The 21,272-nt window shown below is 33.7% G+C and overlaps 1 protein-coding gene across 2 annotated transcripts in view; it reads right to left on the bottom strand.

Annotated features, from left to right (window-relative positions):
- Positions 1–21,272, bottom strand: part of LOC140449697 (lysophosphatidylserine lipase ABHD12-like) — a 51,696-nt gene that overhangs the window by 17,825 nt on the left and 12,599 nt on the right. For both annotated transcript variants that reach the window (XM_072542993.1, XM_072542992.1), the window contains 2 exons: positions 11,617–11,717; positions 92–412 (listed from right to left, as the gene is read on the bottom strand). In XM_072542993.1, coding sequence (XP_072399094.1) covers positions 92–412; positions 11,617–11,717 — 422 coding nt within the window. The remainder of the gene's footprint in view (positions 1–91; positions 413–11,616; positions 11,718–21,272) is intronic.

The raw sequence follows: 21,272 nt of genomic DNA, 5'->3' as shown, positions 1-21,272 counted from the left end.
CCGTCTGCCATTTTGAATGATAACGTCAAAAATATCATACAGATAACGTAGAGGTGATTTAAAGAAAAACATGAGGCTGACTCTTACTTACTTCTGTAATCCACTGCAAAAATATGGAAAAATTTCCTTAAAACCTCATACGTTCCCACTGAATCAGTTCTATCTTGCCCATTTCCGTGCATGTACAACAGAACACTGTAGTTTCCATTAGTTAAAATACCATCATAATTGTAGTCACTGTTGTCTATGAGTTCACTTAACATTTCATAAGGTAAAATCTGCCACACGCCCAAGGTAATGTTTTCAGCGTTAATCGTCGAGTTATCATCTTCTTGCAAGTTCACGTAAAAGTTTTTCACCCCTTTAATTCCGAATTGGTCGATGTCTGAATAGTTTTTCGGGTCAATTACCCCTAAAAAATACAAATTTTAACAGTATATACAAAGGAGATAAATGTAAGAAAATAGAAGACTTGAAAAACATGTATAACAGTTTTAATTTGTATAAAAATTAAGTAAAAAAACTAGCTGGAGTAAGAAATCGGAAAAACTAATATTCACTGCTACATTGAAGCATGTTCAATCATCCCGCAAATTCTTCCAAACTTTTGCCCCCACAAATTTCTTTTAGCTACGCCCATGGCTAATAAATTCTTAGAAGAATTATGCTACGCTTTCTAATTGGCATATCGAGGGCAAGTCATGGTTATCTGTGTTCCTTTTCCTTCTCAGAAACAAGTCAATAGCTTGTGCGTTTTGTCTCTCGACTAACCCTTCACTTCTAAGAACATATATAATTCTCTGGTTTTCGGATGGGACAAAAAACCCCCTATTTCGAGAAAATTTAAGCTCTCATATGTATTTCGAAAACTATTATAGTGAAACTTGGACAATTCGAATCTCAAGGGACCGTTAAAAAAATTCGAATTATCCAAAAATTCGAATTAAAAATATATCCACAAAAAACAAAGATGCCTACAAAAACATCTGCAAACGATAAAAATCAACAATAGTTGACCATTTTTATCGCTTGCAGATGTTTTCTGCAGATATATCGAATTATTTTATCGTTTGCAGAATTATCCAAAAATTCGAATTAAAAATATATCCACAAAAAACAAAGATGCCTAAGAAAACATCTACAAATGATAAAAATCAACAATAGTTGACCATTTTTATCGCTTGCAGATGTTTTCGTTAAAATTTTTGCCCGAATTTTGTCAATCGAAAAAAATGGGCCAACAAAATTCGGCCAGAATACCAATTAAAGCATTTGCAAGCTATAACAAATGGTCAATTATTGTCGATTTTTATCATTTGCAGGATTTCTCATTGGTATTTTTGGCCAAATCTTAGCCGAAACAATCGGCAGATAAAAAATTCCCAATGAGAACCATCAGTAAAACAATAAAACATTTTGTCTCAAAAAATTTATTGAAAATAAGAATACATATTTGTTACAATTAATGAAAATAGACTAATTTTTTCCAAAGAAATCCGAAATTTTTAGCTGCTTTTTAGAATTTAACTTCTCGGTAATGACAAACGATTCTAAGATGTTCAGTGAACTAAAAATAGAGTGACTTACATTATTTTTACTTTCAAAGTACCGTTTAAGTTGCGTAATATGGTGTGTTGCTTCGGCCGCACTCGGAACATGTATTTCTCCCGCCACTGATGACGTTGACAAAATCTTCATAAGAGATGGCAGGATCAGAAATGATGTCCCCCCAGCAGTCAACTGAAAGCAGCTCTTTTGTTAAATTGTCGTGTCTGTGTTCTCCTCCTTTTTTATAAAACCAGCTCTTTTGAAACAATGTTTGATCGTTTCAGGTGTTACTTGGTCCCAAACTTTCTTACACATTCGAGATGCTTGTAGAATGTCTAACTTTATTTTAAGGGTGTCGCAATCTTCCATCAATATGTTTTCAACCAAAAAACGTCTGTAAAAATGTTTAAAATTTTTTATGACACCCTGGTCCATAGGCTGGAGAACTGAAGTCATGTTAGCAGGAAAAAAAAATAACTTTTACATTTTCCATCAGTGGGATAGTGGTGTGTGCCGTACAATTGTCAATAAACAAAATAACTTTTCTTTTTTCTTTTATGAACTTTTGTCTAATTTTTTCAGCCAGTTCTCGAAAAGATCACTAGTCATCCAAGCTCTTGCGCTGCTCACATATTCCACTGGTTTTGACTTGACGTTCTTAAAACAACGCGGATTAGCCGACTTGCCAATCATCAGTAGAGGCAGTCTTCCCGATCCGTCCATGTTTGCACCAATTAGGAGAGTTACTCTTTCTTTACTTAGTTTTCCTCCGTGACATTTTTCGTTTTTAAATGCTAGCGTTTTGTCAGGAGTGCATTTAAAAAAGAGACCCGTCTCGTCAATATTAAAGATATCTCTTTCATCTATACCCTGAATCATCTCTTCCAAATTTTTTTTCCACTGGTTGGCTTCTTGCTGATTAACGGTCCCACTTTCTCCACAAATGGATTTGAAAGAAATTTTGTTGCGTTCTTTAAAGCCGTCGAGCCACCCTGTACTCGCCTTAAAATTATTTTTCCCCATTTCAATAGCAAATTGTTCAGCTTTGCTTCTTATAAGGGGACCGCTCACGGGAATCTTCTTATCCCTAGCTTGTTTGAACCATTTTAACACACAACTGTCTAAATTTGGATTCTCTGGCTCCCTTAACCTTTTTCGATCTTTCGCACTCACTTTCACTGTTGAGAATTTTTTCTTTATTCTTCAAGTAGGTGGATAATGTGTTAGGAGGAATTCCAAAGTCCCTGGCAATCTCAGATTTTTTCTTCGTCCCCTTTTCTACTTCTCTAATTGCCGCTATTTTTTCCGATAACGTTAAAGTTTTGTATGTTTTCGTATTACCATGCGACGACATCTTTACTCAATACGAAGTGACTTGACGTGATTTGCGGTGATTGCAATTGCAACGCCAACGCATCTCAACTGAAGGGGCGTGCCAGATGGGGTAGAATTTAGGTGACAGGTACGGGTACAATGTACAATGGCCTTGAATGCCTTGAAACAAGTGGCACGTTAGAACAGAAAAGAATACTACCTGTTTTAGTGGAAATTTCCAGCATGAAATTGGCATTTTTAACTCGTAGAAAAGTTCGAATTATCTAAAATATAATTCGAATTATTCACGACTTTTTAACATTACTTATATAGGAAATGCTAGGAACCAGAATAAAAATTCGAATTAAAGAAGATTTCGAATTAAGCAGGTTCTACTGTACTTTATTTATGTACCAGCCTTCAAATTTAGCAGGTCAACTGGGCGGTAAGTCATTTATTCAAATTATGTCTTGTAACTGTCCCGCTAATTTCGATTTTTTCTTTATTAAATATAGACTTAATGTCACTTCTGTTGTTCTGTTTGCAGAAATACATCCAACTTCGCATATCATATTGCCTATTGCATCTTACATCATACATCCTACTGCTGCATATGTATGGCCAGTTGAGTTCGCTAGATATCATCCTGCCGCTGTATTACCTATGACACTGAGCGTATTTCTGTTGACATAACCACCGAATTGTTTATTGGCGCCAGTACACAACAACTACTACATCCTTACCTGAGCACATACCTCTCAGGCACGTACCGATATGAACCTGTTAGTACATGACATGGTTCCCCCAGTGCGACAGAGAAAACTGACGCGAGCGGGATTTATTGTCCACGTGACCTTCCCAGTCCAAACACTTTTGAAGGGAAGGCCACGTGGTCGATAAACCCGACCCATTAGAAAGAGATGCAGGCACTGCGTTGCGTCATTTTTCTCTGTTGCACTGGGGGAACGGGCATGTATTGCAATATTCAGTCTATTTTTATTATATGTCTATGGAAAAATTCGGCTAGGTGTAGGTGTACTTCAAAATAGAGTTTAGTGCAAAAGCGTTGTTATTTTCGTCGGCTACAACATACCGCGTAACCAATCTGTTCCGTCAGATAACGCGATTAAAAAGTGGGTAACAAATTTCAATCAAACTGGATCGAAGTCTAAAAACGAAGTGGAAATGCCAAAACAATTCAAACTTCTGCGAATATCGAACGTGTTCGACAAGCCGATATTAAAAGTCCACGCCGATGACTATCCGTCACGCCACACGCTCTCGAAGAAGTTACACATCGTTGAGGATTTCCCATCACAAAATGGAAGTTGTTCAAGCTCTTAATTCGGATGATTTTCACAAATGAATAAGATTTTGAGGTTATCCTTGCCCAACTAGAAGACAATAACGATCAAGTTAACAACTTGTGCATGAGTGCTGAGGCACCTTTTCACCTCTCCAGTTTTGTTAATAAACAAAACTTCACATAGGTACTTACTGGAAAGAAAAACCCTCATTTGCTTCATTAAACACCTCTTCATGCTCAGAAAGTGACAGTATGGTGTGCGATTTCGGTAAATGGAATTATCGGTCCATATTTTTTTGAGAATGAGGCTGAAAATTGCGCTACCGTTAATTCCGAGCATTACGTTGCAATGATTCAGAACTTTTCAGCCAATAAAAATACACTTTTTTAACAGGACGGTGCAACAAGCCACGTATTAGTTTCTAACATTCTCCATGCTAATCAATATTACTAATTAATTATTAAATAATATTTGCTATTCAATTATGCATTTTATTTTGCTACAATAATGCTATATAAATAAAACTTCTTTCGGTTTTTTACATATTTACAGAAAGGGTATCCCAAAATTTACGCAAGATTTGAATTAAATAGAAAATTGAATTGAATTTTTGTAATTGTAATTTTTTCATTGAATCAAAGTATATAGGACAGGGTTATGTATTTTGCATAAATGTGGCTGAATTTCGTTGATGCCGCATTGCATTTCCTCCTTCAATACACGGATGGTTGTAGACTTGTTGGCATATACCTTCGACTTCAAATAACCCCATAAAAAGAAATCCAATGGTGTTAAATCACATGATCTAGGGGGCCAATTCGGATCACCAAAACCAGAGAGTCCACTACCAGGAAATATCTCATGCAGTGATTGAATTGTTTCACGGGCTGTATAGCATGATATCATCCAATTTTAGCAGAAATAACTCTGTGATCATGTTGCAATATCGGGCACCAGTAACAGTCAGGTCAGCACTTGTCAGAATGAGCAAGATATTTAAGAGCCACGACCTACCCTTAAAAACGAAAATCCGTTTATTAAGATGCTACGTATTTACAGTGCTGCTCTATGGAGTTGAATCATGGACACTAACCGAGGCATCCATGGGAAAACTCGAGGCGTTTGAGATGTGGTGTTATAGATGGATACTGAGGATCTCCTGGGTGGACCGAATAACAAACATTGAGGTTCTACGTCGGATGGTGAAATTATATCCACAGTGAAACAACGCAAGCTAGAATATCTTGGACATATAATGCGAAACGATCATAGATATAACCTGCTGCAACTTATATTACAGGCAAAGGTCTACGGAAAGAGGGGACCAGGAATAAGAAGAATATCTTGGCTCCAGAACTTACGAAAATGGTTTTCCTTGACCACTTCAGGACTATTTCGAGCTGCGGTCAATATAGTTAGAATTGCCATGCTAGTAGCCAACATCCGCAACGGATAGGCACCACAAGAAGAAGAAGTAACAGTCACTGCGCCTCATTTTCAAAGAAACATGGTCCAATGATGCATCCAGCCCAAAATCCACACCAACATCGATGTTGATGTTCAATAACCCATTCAAGGAACTCACTTCACTGAGTATGGCTATTAGGCTTCAATCATTGTGTCAATTGAACTTTACAAGCGTTAAAATATGCTGTACATGAATTGATGTTCCTGGACTTTCGTCAACACTCTCACGCACTGCTTCGATACTATTGTAGCGGCTTGTTATTGGACGACCAGTCCATCACCAATTAATCCAGTCTCCCTGAATTTTTCAGTTAATTTCTTTACAGTTAAAGAAGTTAAATCAAGATTTTGACCATATGTTGGAAGAAATTTTCTAACTGTTAAAACTTTCATTATTTTTAAAATATTCTTTAATATAAAGAACGCGTTGTTCTCTCAAGTAAAGCTCCATTCTTACTAATCCTAAACTGTCAGTTGTCAAACTATTTGTGTTTTTTGTTGCCAACACTTTACTGCAAAAATTGCGGTATATTCAAATCTTGCGTGAATTTTGGGACACCCATTATAAAAATACGACATATACGTCGGTCGCCTGCAACACTTATAAAGTTGTTATATAAATAACTATTGTACAATACAACAACAATTTTATTATTAAAACATTATATATAGCTTGTTTATTATTGGGTTGTTATTGATATAAAAATTGTAACAGCTATTTCCATTTTATAGTTGTTTATTATTGGAACTCAAATAACTTTTGTAAGTTATTTTATTTAGAATAATAAAGATTATTTTTAATTTTACATTGTAGTCGTCGTCAGAGAGTTGACCCCTAAAAATCACACGAACAAGCTGAATTTTGCAGAGAATATTACTTTTGGGACCCCAAAAAAATAAAAACAAGTTAACCACTTTTACCCCCGGGCGTCCCCCTAAAGCCCCCCTCGCAGGAGGGTAAAAACGTGAAAAAATCGGTTTACCAAGAATCTGTACACCATAGCAAAAAAATGTTTCAAATAAAAAATGTAGCTGAGATAATTTTAAATAAAAATGTTTATAAGCATTTTTTGTGTAGAATAAACCGTTCTCTTAGAAATAACGCTTGAAGCGACCGTCGATTTTGCATGTCATTAACGCGCGTGAAATCAATGTTCAATAAAATTTGTATCAGCTGGACGGTAAAAATTGGATATCTTTTGATCAAATATTCTATTGACAAAAATCAAGATGCGTTTTAAAGGCAAAGAGTGCAGCTTTCGTATGCAGTTTTTCTATTTTGCCGAAAATAAACTCAGTTTTTATAAAAGTGTGAAATAAATTAACGTGGCGCGATTTTTGCCATTTTTTACGATTCTCGTGAGATCAATAAAATTGATTACTTTTATTGACCAGTTGTAATAAACTTTTTATTTTTAGAAATCAATATTTAAAACTTATGACATGAAATTTCAATTTTGATTTGTAGTAACAAATATGAGGTATTTGAAATATGAATAAAAAACGAAGAATTTAATGTTTTACTTACATTACAAACGATCACACGTCACGGAAAATGCATTTAAGAAGACTGTTTTGAGTGTAGAGTCTTGCAGTAGGTAGTTTTGTTCTTGTGAAAAACGTACTAGTGTAATTAAAAAAAAAGTTTTAAATGTTTTAGATCGTTTGTTGTGTGAAAGTTTAAATCCAACGTTTTTTAAGCATATTTTAAATGCCTATAGCTTTTAAAGGTTAGGCTCTAATAATCAAAACGTTATAGTGGCCAGTCAATGAAAGGGATAGATCGTATTGATCTCGTGAGAATCATAAAAAATGCTAAACTCTTTATCTTTAAAACGCATCTTGATTTTTGTCGATAGATCACTTGAATCAAAAGATATCGAATTTTTACCGTCGAGGTGATACAAATATTATTGAACATTGATTTCGCGCGCGTAACTGACATGCAAAATTGACGGTCGCTTCAAGCGTTGTTTCTAAGAGAGCGGTTCATTTTACATAAAAAATGCTTATTAACATTTTTTTTTAAATTATCTCAGCTACATTTTTTATTTGAAACATTTTTTTCTACGGTGTATAGATTCTGTGTAAATCGATTTTTTTGCGTTTTCACCCCCCATAAGGGGGGTTTTGGGAGGAAACCCTGCGGTAATAGTGGTAAACTTTTTTGCATCTTTTGTGCGGTTCCAAAATTAATATTCTCGACAAAATTCAGCTTGTTCGTATGATTTTTAGAGGTTCAGTGGGAATTTTCGTCTCTGGCGACTGGGGTATTGGCTCCGCTAACTACACTGCACCGCAAAATTAACCGGACACGTGAAATTTTACACGGCTTAAATGTCGAGTGGACGGTCTTCATTATTAACAATTAAAAACAACAGACTAAATTGAAATAAGCTCCGATTGCTCTTCAGAATCTTGAAATTTATGTTTAACAGGTTGACTGCGTTACCGGTCACCTGGGACCGGTGTGCGTTATAATTAAAGTGCGGTATGTGAAAACTGCAAACTTTTAAAAATTGCGAAAGGCATATCTTCGTTAATATTAGTTTGTTTTAAATGCTAAAAACAGCATTATATTTGTTTTAAGATTCGAAACATTTCTAACATAAAAAAATGTACCGGGCTTTGGGAGCCGGTAACGCACAGACATTACAATTTTTTACTCGGCTGCGAGACCAGTCCCACGGGTCCGGCGAATATTTATATATGCAGGTTTGCGCAGTCAATACACGTTTAGTATCGTTTGTATTTCAATAGCAGAAGGATATCCTGGACTACCAGGGATGTATTTATCTTGCTTTAACAGCATTCATAAAAAATTATTTATTTTTCTGAAATTATATAGTTTTTTGTTTAATAACAAAGACCATATTATTAAGTTTATACATTTTTTTTGCTTTCAAATATCAGTTCTACTTATAACATATTAAGAAGTCTTCTGTCATTTTCATCAACCTCTGAAAAAAATAGTAGGCTGTCTTGATACTTTAAAACATTCTTAACACGAAACCTGATCAAAAACCGGATGACAATGGTAAGTTTAAATGTGTTTACTTTTAATAATTGATCTTAAAACTCGTATAATTTATATTATAGAACTGTAAAAATATAAAAACTAATTACGTCATTACCACTCCCCGACGGTCTGTAACGCGTCGTGTTCGCGCCAAGCTACCGGTCCCAAGGGACCGGTAATGCACATTTCCGTGGTTTACATATTTTGGGAACGCATTCAACCTGTTAAACTTTAATTTAGGCATTTGGCAACTTCAGAGATAATAATTTACATATGAGTTTTCAAGCCTCGAAAATGCATATTTTCGCATTTTTCAGATTTTAAATCGCTTGTAACTCGAAACCTGTCACGTTTCGAGAAAAATGAAAAGCGACCTTTTTTGTTTAAAATAACACAAGAAACTTAAAAAAATATTTTCCGGGGCAAAAAAGGGATTTTTTCGAATTTGTTTAAAAAATTGTTTTAACAATTTCTGCCCAAAAATTTTGCCCGCCACCCTTCAGACTTGTTTAAAGGGGACATTTTTGAACAAGAATCCGCAAACCGAATCAGAAACATTTTTCCTACAAGAGTGATCTTACAACGTGTGGTGGAGAGGATAAATTTATTACCAAACTTTCCATATTTTAGAGAGGCGTAGTTGAACACCTGATTGCTCCAAAATATTTAAGTAAGGACCACTGAAGCAATAAAACACTTAAGACGCTTTTTTCGTTCGATTTATTGATAGTGAACTTAAGGGCTGATTCTATTCGTTGATAATTATCGCAATTCTGATAGTGACAAAAAGAGTTAATTAGTTTTACAGTGCTAGGGAGGAGTAACAAAGATACACAGTATTCAGAGAAACAAAACTGGTATACGATTTAACACAAAACACTGGCTCTACACGTTGGCGCAATGGCGCATCTATAACTCACGCACTTTTTACGGGAATGCCAATACACCCGGTCTTCACATGCCGGTAGGCAACTTCGCAATGCTGTATAGTATCATGGTATGGTATAACGCGGGCTGAGCGCACAAGTTGGTAAAATAATTACGATTACTATATATGATAAATAGGTTGTTTTTCAACAACGTGGATTATATTTACTTACAAAATAATGCTTGTTAAATTGATTGTATTCCTTTTTAGTGTATTTTTGGCTGATTTTTCGGGAAAGAAAAGTGTTTTTAATACCACAGAATAATTACAATAAGGCCAGATCAAGTAGCCCAAGCTATTGCTTTACATAATGATGAGAGTTCGACGTTCCATTCGGTATATCAAAAAAATCTTTGACGTTCCACGAAATACGATATCCGATGCTTTACAAAGATTTTGACATTTTGAGAAACAGGTTCTTACTAAAGAAAACCTGGACAGTGAAGACTAAGTGCAACAAAAATCGGTTTCTTAGACAAGTGCTTTGGAAGCGGACAGTTACTGTTACAGTTTTGACTAGGAAACTTGCAGATGTTTAAGCGAATAAAATTTATCATTTTATGTATCTGCTACTGGCCCTTTATTTGACGCAGATCATCGAAGATAGCGCTTGGAATTCTCTCGGACTCACGCAGATTGGTTTATAGAAGATTGGAGAAATGTTTTGTTTACATACGAGTCTTGTTTTACGAGATATTCACCTGGAAAAGGATATGCCTAATGTCTCTTCGTTCCCAGATTACAGTTTGGTGGTGCAGGTAACTTTGCCGACGACACCGTTCTGATCGCAGAAACACTTGAAGAGCTACTGACATTGGTGAATAAGATAGCAGACTGCAGCGAAGAATATGGACTATCTTTGAACATAAAGAAAACTAAATTTATGGTAATATCGAAATCAACACAAAATGTCCAAAATTTATATTTACACAATGAAATTATCGATCGAGTTAGCAAATACAAATATTTAGGCACTTTTATAAATGAAGACAACGATAGCTCAGCAGAAATCAAAATAAGAATAGAAAAAGCCAGATCCATATTCACTAAAATGAAGCGAGTGTTCTGCGGAAGAGATTTGAGCCTTGAAATGAAACTTCGCCTGATGAGATGTTACGTACTTTCTGTGCTGTTCTACGGAATGGAGTCATGGACGTTGAAAAAGATTGATACCAAAAAATTAGAGGCATTTGAACTGTGGATGTATCGCAGAATCCTGAGAATATCATGGACCGAGAGAGTCACAAATGTCGAGGTCTTGAGAAGAATGAATAAAGAAAAAAGTCATACTTACGATCAAAAAACGAAAACTGCAATACTTGGGACACATTACAAGAGGCGAAAGATATGAACTGCTTCGAATAATTATGCAAGGGAAAATAGCAGGAAAAAGGTCCATAGGAAGAAGACGAAACTCCTGGCTAAAGAATCTACGGGAATGGTATAGCTGTAGCAGCAACGAATTGTTTCGGTCAGCAGTTTCGAAAGTACGTATAGCCCTGATGATCGCCAACCTTCGGAACGAAGATGGCACTTGAAGAAGAAGATGCAGGTATAATAATATGAAGCCCATACAAATCTTCTTATGTTAGAGGGAGCTGGCCTTAATGCTGATAGATACATTATGGAATGTCTGGAAGAATATGTGAAACCTTATATGCATTTTGTAGGTGAAAATTTTCTCCTAACTCAGAATAATGCTCAGAGGCCCATAGCCAGGGTAACAATGGGATACTCTTCTCATGTTGGTATTCGGGTACTAGCCTGGCCTCTTAGATGTCAAGACCTTAACCCCATAGAACATTTGTAGAATAACATAAAGGGTAGTTAGGCAAAATTATGGCTAGAACAAATACCGCAAAACAAGATTGCTGCTTTGATCCAGTCTATGCCAGAAAGGGTGGGAGCTGTTATTTGAGTACAACAATTAAATAAAAAACATCTGTCATTTTTAATTTTCTCATAAAAAAATCAATTTTGCTAATCCTACGAATATTATTATTAACATGTATTATTAAAAACTATGTACTTACATGATGGAAATATTATACTTCTTTGGATTCCAACACTATATTTAAAAACGACTGGGACTACTACAAATACTATTAAAAATATTAATAGTAATAAAACAAATCTGAAACAAAAGAGCTGTGTAAGAGATACGTGTAAATAAGAAAATTAGATATATAAACAATGTCAAAAATTAAGCGCACATTTTAAGTGAAAGTAAAAGGATAGGTCAATCATGGTGGAGAAAAATTTAAAAAGTGGGACTTGCTGCAGAGTATTCAAAGGACAATAATATCGGGTAATACCTTCGATATTTGTTTGATCTGCCCGTCTTAGATCCCTTAGACGTAGTAGTAGTACAACAGTACTATTAGTGACTACTTGGTGGACAACTATATTTCCGAAGAGGCAGACTGCCCACCCGAGATGTGGGCGGAAAACAGTTCATCGCTGTTTCAGCGTGAGAAATTTTAACAAATATTATCGGGATAGTCTTGATTAACTCAAGTAAAATCAAATAATTACCACAACATTACTTATTCTTTTTAAAATGCTCTGCATGAGGTTCATATATCCTTCATCATCATATAACGGGGGTCCTACGGCGATTGCCGCTTCCCGCATTTCAGCCTCCATATTTTCCTCTCTCCAATCTCCCTCTTCTAAGCCTCTACATTGCATCGTTTTTGTAATTTCTCTTCTCCAGGAATTTGGTGGTCTTCCCCTTTTCCTTCTTTCTGGCGGAACATACATTAAGGCTTTCTTTGGCCACCGCTCCTCCTCCATTCTCATCACGTGACCATACCATTGTAATTGCCTTCCTTGTATTCTATCTGAAAGAGTATCTCTAATTCCTGTACGGTTTCGTATTTCCTCATTCCTGATTCTTTCCATTCTCGATAGTCGACAAGACCTTCTAAGATAATCAATTTCCACAACGTCTACTTTATCTCGTTCATTCTTTGTCATCGTCCAACATTCGGCACCATATGTGGTAATTGGTTCTACAATTGCTCTGTATACGCGAAGTTTGGTATGCATCTTTATTTTATTAGACCACAGTAATGAATTCAGTCTTTTCATTTTTTCCCTTGGGTTATTCGGTTTTGTACATCTATCTTAACTCTGCCATCTGCTGATATGATGTTTCCTAGATATTTATACTGGTTGCAGCCTTTTATGACTGCGTTTTCAAGCCTCAGATCTGTGGTATTTCCTCCAATTTTTAAATATTCTGTTTTGCTTATGTTTACAGTAAGCCCCCATTTGGCATATTCCTCAAATAATTTTCGATTCATATAAATTATATCTTCCTCATCGGTTGCAACCACCACCTGATGATCTGCAAACAACAATGTATACAGAGTTTCTTGTCCCACTTCGATGCCCATAAATCTACATTTATTTCTCCAATTCCTCAATGCTTCTTGGACGTATATTTTAAAGAGTGTCGGTGACAAACAGCATCCTTGCTTTAGGCCTTTAGTGACTTTAAATTCATTTGAGGTTCTGGTTCCAATTTTTACACAACTAACTGTATTTTCGTACAATTTATATATCGCTCGGATATACGTCGAATCCAATCCGGACCTTTCGAGGACCTCAAACATTTTCTTTAACGGGACACTATCATATGCTTTCTCAAGGTCTATAAATACCAAATCGGTCTCTACTTCTTTCGACACGCTTTTCAATTATTTGTCGTAGGATAAATATATTATCAAGGCAGGATCTCCCGGTACGAAAGCTGCTTTGTTCTTCAATATCTTGTATCTGTCTTTCAACCCTCTTCTTTAATATTCTGCCGTACAACCGGCCCACAGAGCTCGTCACACTAATACCTCTATAATTGGAACAGTCTCTTTTATTCCCTCTCTTATATATGGAGCTTATATAAGATTTATTCCAATCTTTAGGAATTTCTTGGTCTCCACACATACATTTATTGAAAAGGTCTACTATTAATTCTAAAAGTGCAGTCGGCCCATATTTAACCAGCTCTATGGGAATGTCTCCAGGCCCTGCGGCTTTTCCGTTTTTAACCTCTTTTAAGGTTTCCGTCAATTCAGATAATGTTATTATAGGGATTTCCTGTCTTTCGTCTCTGTTGTCTATTAATTCCCTTATCTTTTCCCATCTGTACTCTACTCTATCCTCTTTCAGCAGTTTCGTATAATATTCTTCCCATTCATTTAACTTTATGAGAGAAATGTTGTCTTCATTTTTCTCATTTTTCCTAAACTGCTTTAATGTTTTCCAAGCTTGTGCCACTTTTGTTCCACCCATAAATCTGTCCAGTTCATCACACTTAGCCTCCCAGTTTATATTTTTCGCCTTATCCACGTCTTTTTTAACTTCTTTATTCCATTTAGCGTATATTTCTCGGTCTTGAGGATCTTTGGATTGAAGCCAAGTCATATATCCTTACATGTATTTAAACCAACGCTTGCACTTTTTCCACTTTGAACAGTGTAATTCAGAGTTATCGTTTTTAATTGTATCAGCCATTATTTCACGTACTCAGAGATTTTGACACAGTTTAGTTTAATTTTTGATGGTTGGAAATAAAAAGGTTAAAATAAGATCTGAATGACATATGACTCATTAATTCAACATTTTGTCATAACGCTCTGTGGCATCTTCTTCTTATTGCGCCGTCTTCTTTCGAAGGTTGGCGATCCAAATAGCAATTGTAGCTTTGGAAACTGCTGCACGAAAGATTTCTGTGGATGAGCGGTCAAACCATTTCCTCAGGTCTTTTCATATCTTTCACCTCTCAACACATGACCCAAGTATTGTATTTTTCTCTCTTTGGTTATGCTAAGTAATTCTTTTTGTTTACTCATAAGTACCTCACCATTGGTAACATTTTGTTTCCATGGAATTCTCAGCATTCGTCTGTATATATACATTTCAAAGGCATCTATTCTTTTTTCTGATTCAGAGTCCATTATCCAACTTTCACAGCCCTACAATAAAACAGAGAAAACGTAACATCTGATCATTCGAATTCTGAGCTCTAGACTAAGGTCTGATATTGTAAAAAACGTTTTTATGTTCATGAGTGTTTTAGTTTTGGAAACATTTAGATGTAAACCGAACATTTCGCTATGACAAACTACCGCATTTATTATATTTTGTATATTTTGCTATTAGGACGGTATCATTAGTGTACCTGATGTTGTCTATGCTGGTTCCGTTAATCTTGATTCCACCTTGTGTAAGATTCCTCAATCTTCAGATATTGTGTGCTCTATTTCGATTGTTGCCGTTTGGTGCCAATAGTGTTCTGAGATAATTGGCAAGTCTTGTTCGTTAATTCCAGTTGTTCTCAGAATTTCGATCATCTTTTGATGGTTAACGCAGTCAAATGCTTTTCGATAATCAATAAAATATGCATATACATCTACATCATGTCTCTGCATCGTTGTGTTAACACATTTAAGGCAAAAAGGGATTCTCGTTTTCTCAATCCATTTCGAAATCCAAATTGAGTGTCACTCATCTGAAACTCGCACTTCTTGTAAATTCGTGTATGAATGAATCTTAGAAATATTTTAAGGACATGAGACATCATGCTAAATATTCGATAGTCATCGCAGTGTGAGGCATTGGATTTTTCTGGTAATGTTACGAATGTTGATTTTAGCCAGTCTGATGGTATTTTACCTGTGTTATATATCTTATTGAATAGTGCTGTTATTAAGTCGAGGCTTTTACTTTTACTGTGGCAGCTAGTATTCCCGTAACGAAGAATGTTCTAGCAAAAAATGACTAGTAACAACTGTTAAATCTGCAAGTTAATTTCGTTAACATCAACATTTTTCGCCGCCAAAATTGCGCGCTCACTAAGCCAATTATGATTCAAGTAATTTTTGAGTATAACTGGAAAGACACTTACAATTAATTCATGTTTGGTCTCAACAAAATTGCAGAAATTATCTAGAAGTTTTATGCATTATGTATTTGGATGCAGTTTTATTTGACCGTTTTCAATATTTAGCAAATTTCGACATTTCGTCATAAAAACGATTGTGTTAAACAAGTATTAATCTCAGCCGCATATATATATATATATATATATATATATATATATATATATAAATATATATATATATATATATATATATATATATATATAAACGTGAAACAATAAAGCAAAGGTTTATTGTTTATATTTTTGAAATTGTATAATAATTTGAAGTATAGAATCACAAAACAGTGTTGCTCAATTTTCAGTAAATAATGAAATGCATTTGGAATCATTACTTTGAATTTGAGACGTCCCGTAAATTTTTTTTATAAAATATACTTTTTTAGAGATAATAGAGTTTATTTTCTTCATATATACGATAAAAATATAATATGGTAAATTTTACGGATTTAGTAGAGATTAGATTAATTAGACTTTGACATTCTCAGTAGATTTGAAAATTTAAGTTTGTTTAGAATTGTTTCATTAAATTTATAATTATTAAAATGTATTGAATTAACACAAAAACTTACATTTTTAACATTATTGCAGAGAAAATGTTAAAAAATAGTTTTTTTATTGTAAATAAACAATGTTGAACATTTTAAAATTATTTTTAATTCTACTAAACATATTTCATTTTAAATAATTTTCAATGTCAAAAATAAAAATATTTTACTCTCAGTAAAAATCACGTTTTTTAAAACATTTTATATACAACTAATAAAAATTGATATCTATATATATATATATATATATATATATATATATATATATATATATATATATATATATATATATATATATATACGAAGTAACAAGAAATCGAGAGACCTCTCTTTGATAGCAAATTAGGTGAATCGCAAATTCAAAAGGCTTTTGAACGACGCTAGAAGTAACTCCGACATGCATCTACGGTTCACCCTTGAAAAACACTATCTTTTACAATCTTTACATCTAGAAGAAAAGACGTTTAAATGGAAGTAGAAGATTGCATTTCATTTCAATTCGAATTCCACCATTGCTCTACAAGTGTTTTGAGTTATTCAACTCTTCATCAGGAACACTTGTGGAAGTTCAAACTGAAATGTAATGCAGTCTAGTATTTGGCCATTATAATTAAAATAACAGCCTTAACTTCCACAAGGGCTCCTGATGAGGAGTTGAATAACTCGAAACACATGTAGAGCAATGGTGGAATTCGAATTGAAATGAAATGCAATCTTTTACTTTCATCTAAACGTCTTTTCTCTACGTAAAGAGCGAAAAAGATAGTGTTTTTCAAGGGTCAACCGTAGATGCATGTTGGAATAAAAGGTTACTTCTAGCGTCATTCAGGGTATCTAAGGTCAAAGCATCTAGTAAGGGGCTTTGAATTTGCGGTTCACCTAATTTGCTATCAAAGAGAGGTCTCTCGACTTCTTGTTACTTCGTATAGATGCCGCTGCTAGCGTAACAGGCTGTTATTTTAATTATAAGTGTTTGTATGTGAAAATAAAACTGATTTTACTATTTTCCTTACAATTTCATCATATTTTCTCGGGTTTAAGCGAAACGAAAAAAGTAAGTAGACTTAAAATTGTTAAACGTCACTTTATGTTCAAATGAAATGAAACTAGGTACCACTGTAACAGTAGATCGTATAAAACATTTTGTATAAGAGTATAAAGTTACTGTTATTTAGTTAGTACTTGGGGGGTGAAACTGAAGGGGTGAAGTCATATACAACTTTTTGAATTTACAATTAAAAATTCATTCATCAAGATAAAGATATACACTTTAACATCATTTGATTGCAATCGGTTCAGTGGTTTTTGAATATTAGCTTGGACAAACATCGTGACACGAGGTTTTTAATATAAAGATAATATAATCCAATTAAGTCTGTACCATATGAAAAACTCTTTTATTTTTAGCTTTATAACAAAAAAGTTCCGTATGATCTAAAACCTAGAATACAATCATCAGATATTAAATATTTTTAGTCATATAGGCGGTTTATAAAAAAATATAAATTTTATGTAAGGATTAATATCCACAATTCATATTTTTTGACAAACCGCGTATATGACTAAAAAAAATTAATATTTGATGATTGTATTTAAGATTTTAGAACACGCAGAACTTTTTATGAACAATAATTTTTGGCCATAAAACTAAAAATAAAAAAGTTATTTTCTAACATATTATATTATTTATAGCATATATTCAGAGGAGATAATTATGAACTACAGCGGTTAATAAAGCAAGATTTTTGGATTATTTTGAGATCGGGATAAAATACAAAACAAAGTACAACTTTTTTATATGAAAAAAGACCGTGAAACATTTGTTATGGTGATCGCTACCCCGATTAATCCCAATATGGCATACATAGAAAGGAAAAGATATCGGTGATATGTAAGTCCGTATTTATTTACGTAATTAAAAACATTTATATAAAGGACTTATATAGAAAAACATAATTTGTAAGGGATATTAAAAATAATAATATTAAAAGTTTATAAAATATAAACTGAGGAACGCAACAAAAATAGGAGAAACAGTCTATGCCATACAAACAGAAACTTTCACGGATAATATTGAATTACTAAATAGGAAAAGTAAGTTGAAGTATCATAAAGATCGCATCTACATAAATAATGATCTGATAGCAAAAGAAAAAGAAATGCAGAAAGAAACAGTTAAAATAGCAAAGGAAGAAAAAAGTAAAGGAAAACAGACAAAAATGGGCTGTAAGAAGTTGTTCGTGAATGGGAAAGAATGGATATGGGATGAATAAAAACAACAACTAAAAGAAAATACAAAAGAAAAATTGCCAAAAAACTAGTAGAAGAAAAACAACCGGGGAGATATGATACCGAAACGGCAAGGCAGAGGAATACGACCATGGAAAACGGAAAAATAAACACAAAAGATTGTTCTGAAGCTATTTTCTTGTGGCATTTAAATTAATTACTATTTAAATGGGAATAAGCCACAATTAAAGGTTAAAATACGTTTATTGACGTTTCAATTTCCACTTCGGAAATCGTTCTCAAAATAATGTACTAATGTTTGTATTTTGAGAACGATTTCCGAAGTGGAAATTGAAACGTCAATAAACGTATTTTAACCTTTAATTGTGGCTTATTCCCATTTAAATAGTAATTAATTTAAACACAAAAGAAAGGCAACAATCCAAGGATATAATAAAAATTGGGACTTGGAATGTGAGAGGTACTTATGAGCAGGGAGCTTTAAGAAACTTAGACCAAGTTATGGAAAAATATATAACAGATATCCTTGCCCTGCAAAAACGAAACAACTGGGAAATGAAATAATAAAATTAGGAAAGAACACACTGTTCAAGAGTGGAGCCGATACAAAGGGGCCGATACCAACAGTGACCATACACTAATAATTGCAAAACTAAAACAAGAACTACCAATAATACCAAAATCTGTTAGAGATAGATTAAATTACCAATTAGAGCGTCTTCAAGAGAAGCATGTTGTAAACAGACTAGAGGAAGAAATAAATAAAAAACTAGAGAAACCAGTCAAACAGGATATAGATGAAGAGTGGCAGACCATACAGACAGCCATGTCGGAAGCAGTGGAAAAGTGTATAGGAAGAGAGCATATAAAAAGACGGCAAGACTGGTTTGGTGAAGGGAATGTTTTGGCAAGAAGAAACGGGGTAAAACTACAAAGAGATAAAGAAAATACCCAAAATGCGATCGAAAACTATGTGGCAAGAAGAAGGAAAGTGAAAGGAATTTGCAGAAAAAAGAAAAGAGAACAGCTAGAAAAGCAATTAAAAAACATAGAAGAAGCCTACATAAACAAAGAGGTAAAGAACTTCTACAAAGAAGTTAAGAAATCCAGAGAAACTACAAAGAATAATCCACAGTATTGCAGAAGTAAGGCTTACTTCTAGGTGAAACAACAGAAATATATATTGAAAAAGTTGTATTTTATTAATTTTATTTTTTTTTTATAATAAATGTTGTAATTTTTAAAATATGTGGTTCGTTGTTTAATTTAATATATACCTCAGCTAGCTCAATTATGTGTTCTAAGCAATCTGTCACTGTGTGACGTCGACTCTGTAGTCTCCTGGTAGAGTTCAAAAAGAAATTAAACCAAAATTTACTTTAGACTTTTGATAAATTAACCCAAATGAAGCACGTTATTTATTAATATTGAACAAATTTAATATAAACAATAAAATTCGTCTGCAACTTGGGTTGCCTTTAAAAATTTACAAAAATAGGAATCGTATAAATCTTAATGTGGTTTAGTGTCGTGACAATAAAAATTTATTACAAAATGTGGAGACTCTCTACAAGTACCTAAAAACTAAATAAATATTGCAACTTTATAAAGTGTTTAAATGAACTATAAAGAAAAAGAAAATGAACAATTTATTCCGCTGACTTTTAACTTGCATTCAAATATAATCAAAATTTCAAATGATCCCCAAAATTATTATCCAACCTCACTTTAAAACAGTTCTGATTTATTTAAAGAAAACTAACTACTCGCAAAATAATCGGTGAAACTGGAATATCAATCCTCTCTTCGGAAGTTAAGGTACGTACTATTCTATTTTTAATTTAATGATCATTAATATTTTCAATTTTTTAAGGCCTATCGCAATTATGTTAATTCATGAATTTTAATTTTCTCAATTTAAATGACATTTCTGTACTCCAATAATAATTTATAAGTCAAATTGTTTCTCTTACTCTCTGGAACAAATTCTGGATATCTCTGCTGTGGAAACTGTGGAAAAACTAAAATTCTAATTAGACGAGTTAAAAAACACTCCCGACCTATTCCACAGTTTCAGGGCTCCCCTTCGTCGAAAAATCCTCGTCGGCCTCCCCAAAAAACCTATTATCCGTTGCTAACAGCAACCAACGTTCTTTTTTTTTTCGTCTTCTATTTTTTTTAAACCATAAAACTGTCCTGTTCTGACACATTTGTCAATCCACATTAATTTCTCATAATCACTTTAATCACATCTAATTTGGGAATTTATAAAAAAAAATGTTCAGATATAAAACTTATTCTATTACAATGATAATACAATTTATTCTTTTCATCTCCACATCATTGTAATTTCTTATTTAACAAAACCCCTATTAATTTAGCTCCCACAGACTTGCTTGACAGTTTATTTTCTGACGTTTTTTAAAATTTCTATGTTTAAATATTTTTTAAGAATTCTTATTTTTTTGTTCTTTTTAAGGTTTAGACGATTCACCTATACACTAAAAGTATATTCGTTTACCAAATTCCCATCAGTAAACATGTGCACGTGTTGATATTCGCCGTCTCATTCGTCAAGAGGCAATAAAATATAATTTATTACCGTAAGCGAGACTTGTGATTATTTTAAATTCTAATTGTATCGTGTTGATTTTTAAGTTATTATATTGTGTTATATTTATGTTATAGTTATTGTTAAGTTATTTACTGGTCGTGTTATTTTTTAGAGTTTAGTTTAATTGTGATATAATGATTAAATTTCAAGAAATTCTTACACTAACAGTTTCAAAAGTAAATATTTTTAAAAATCATATGATACATAGGTCGTACATCAGTACGACCCTGTTTGGCTTACACGTGGTTCTGTTGACGACTGGGAATTTGTAGAATGAATAGGGTTTAGGCAACTATACTATTCAGAAATTATTAACACTATACCAGGTAAGTC

This window comes from Diabrotica undecimpunctata, chromosome 9, assembly GCF_040954645.1.
Source record: "Diabrotica undecimpunctata isolate CICGRU chromosome 9, icDiaUnde3, whole genome shotgun sequence".
NCBI classification, from domain to species: domain Eukaryota; kingdom Metazoa; phylum Arthropoda; class Insecta; order Coleoptera; family Chrysomelidae; genus Diabrotica; species Diabrotica undecimpunctata.
Note: the sequence above shows the minus strand (reverse complement) of the source record. Positions and strands in the feature narration are given on the sequence as shown.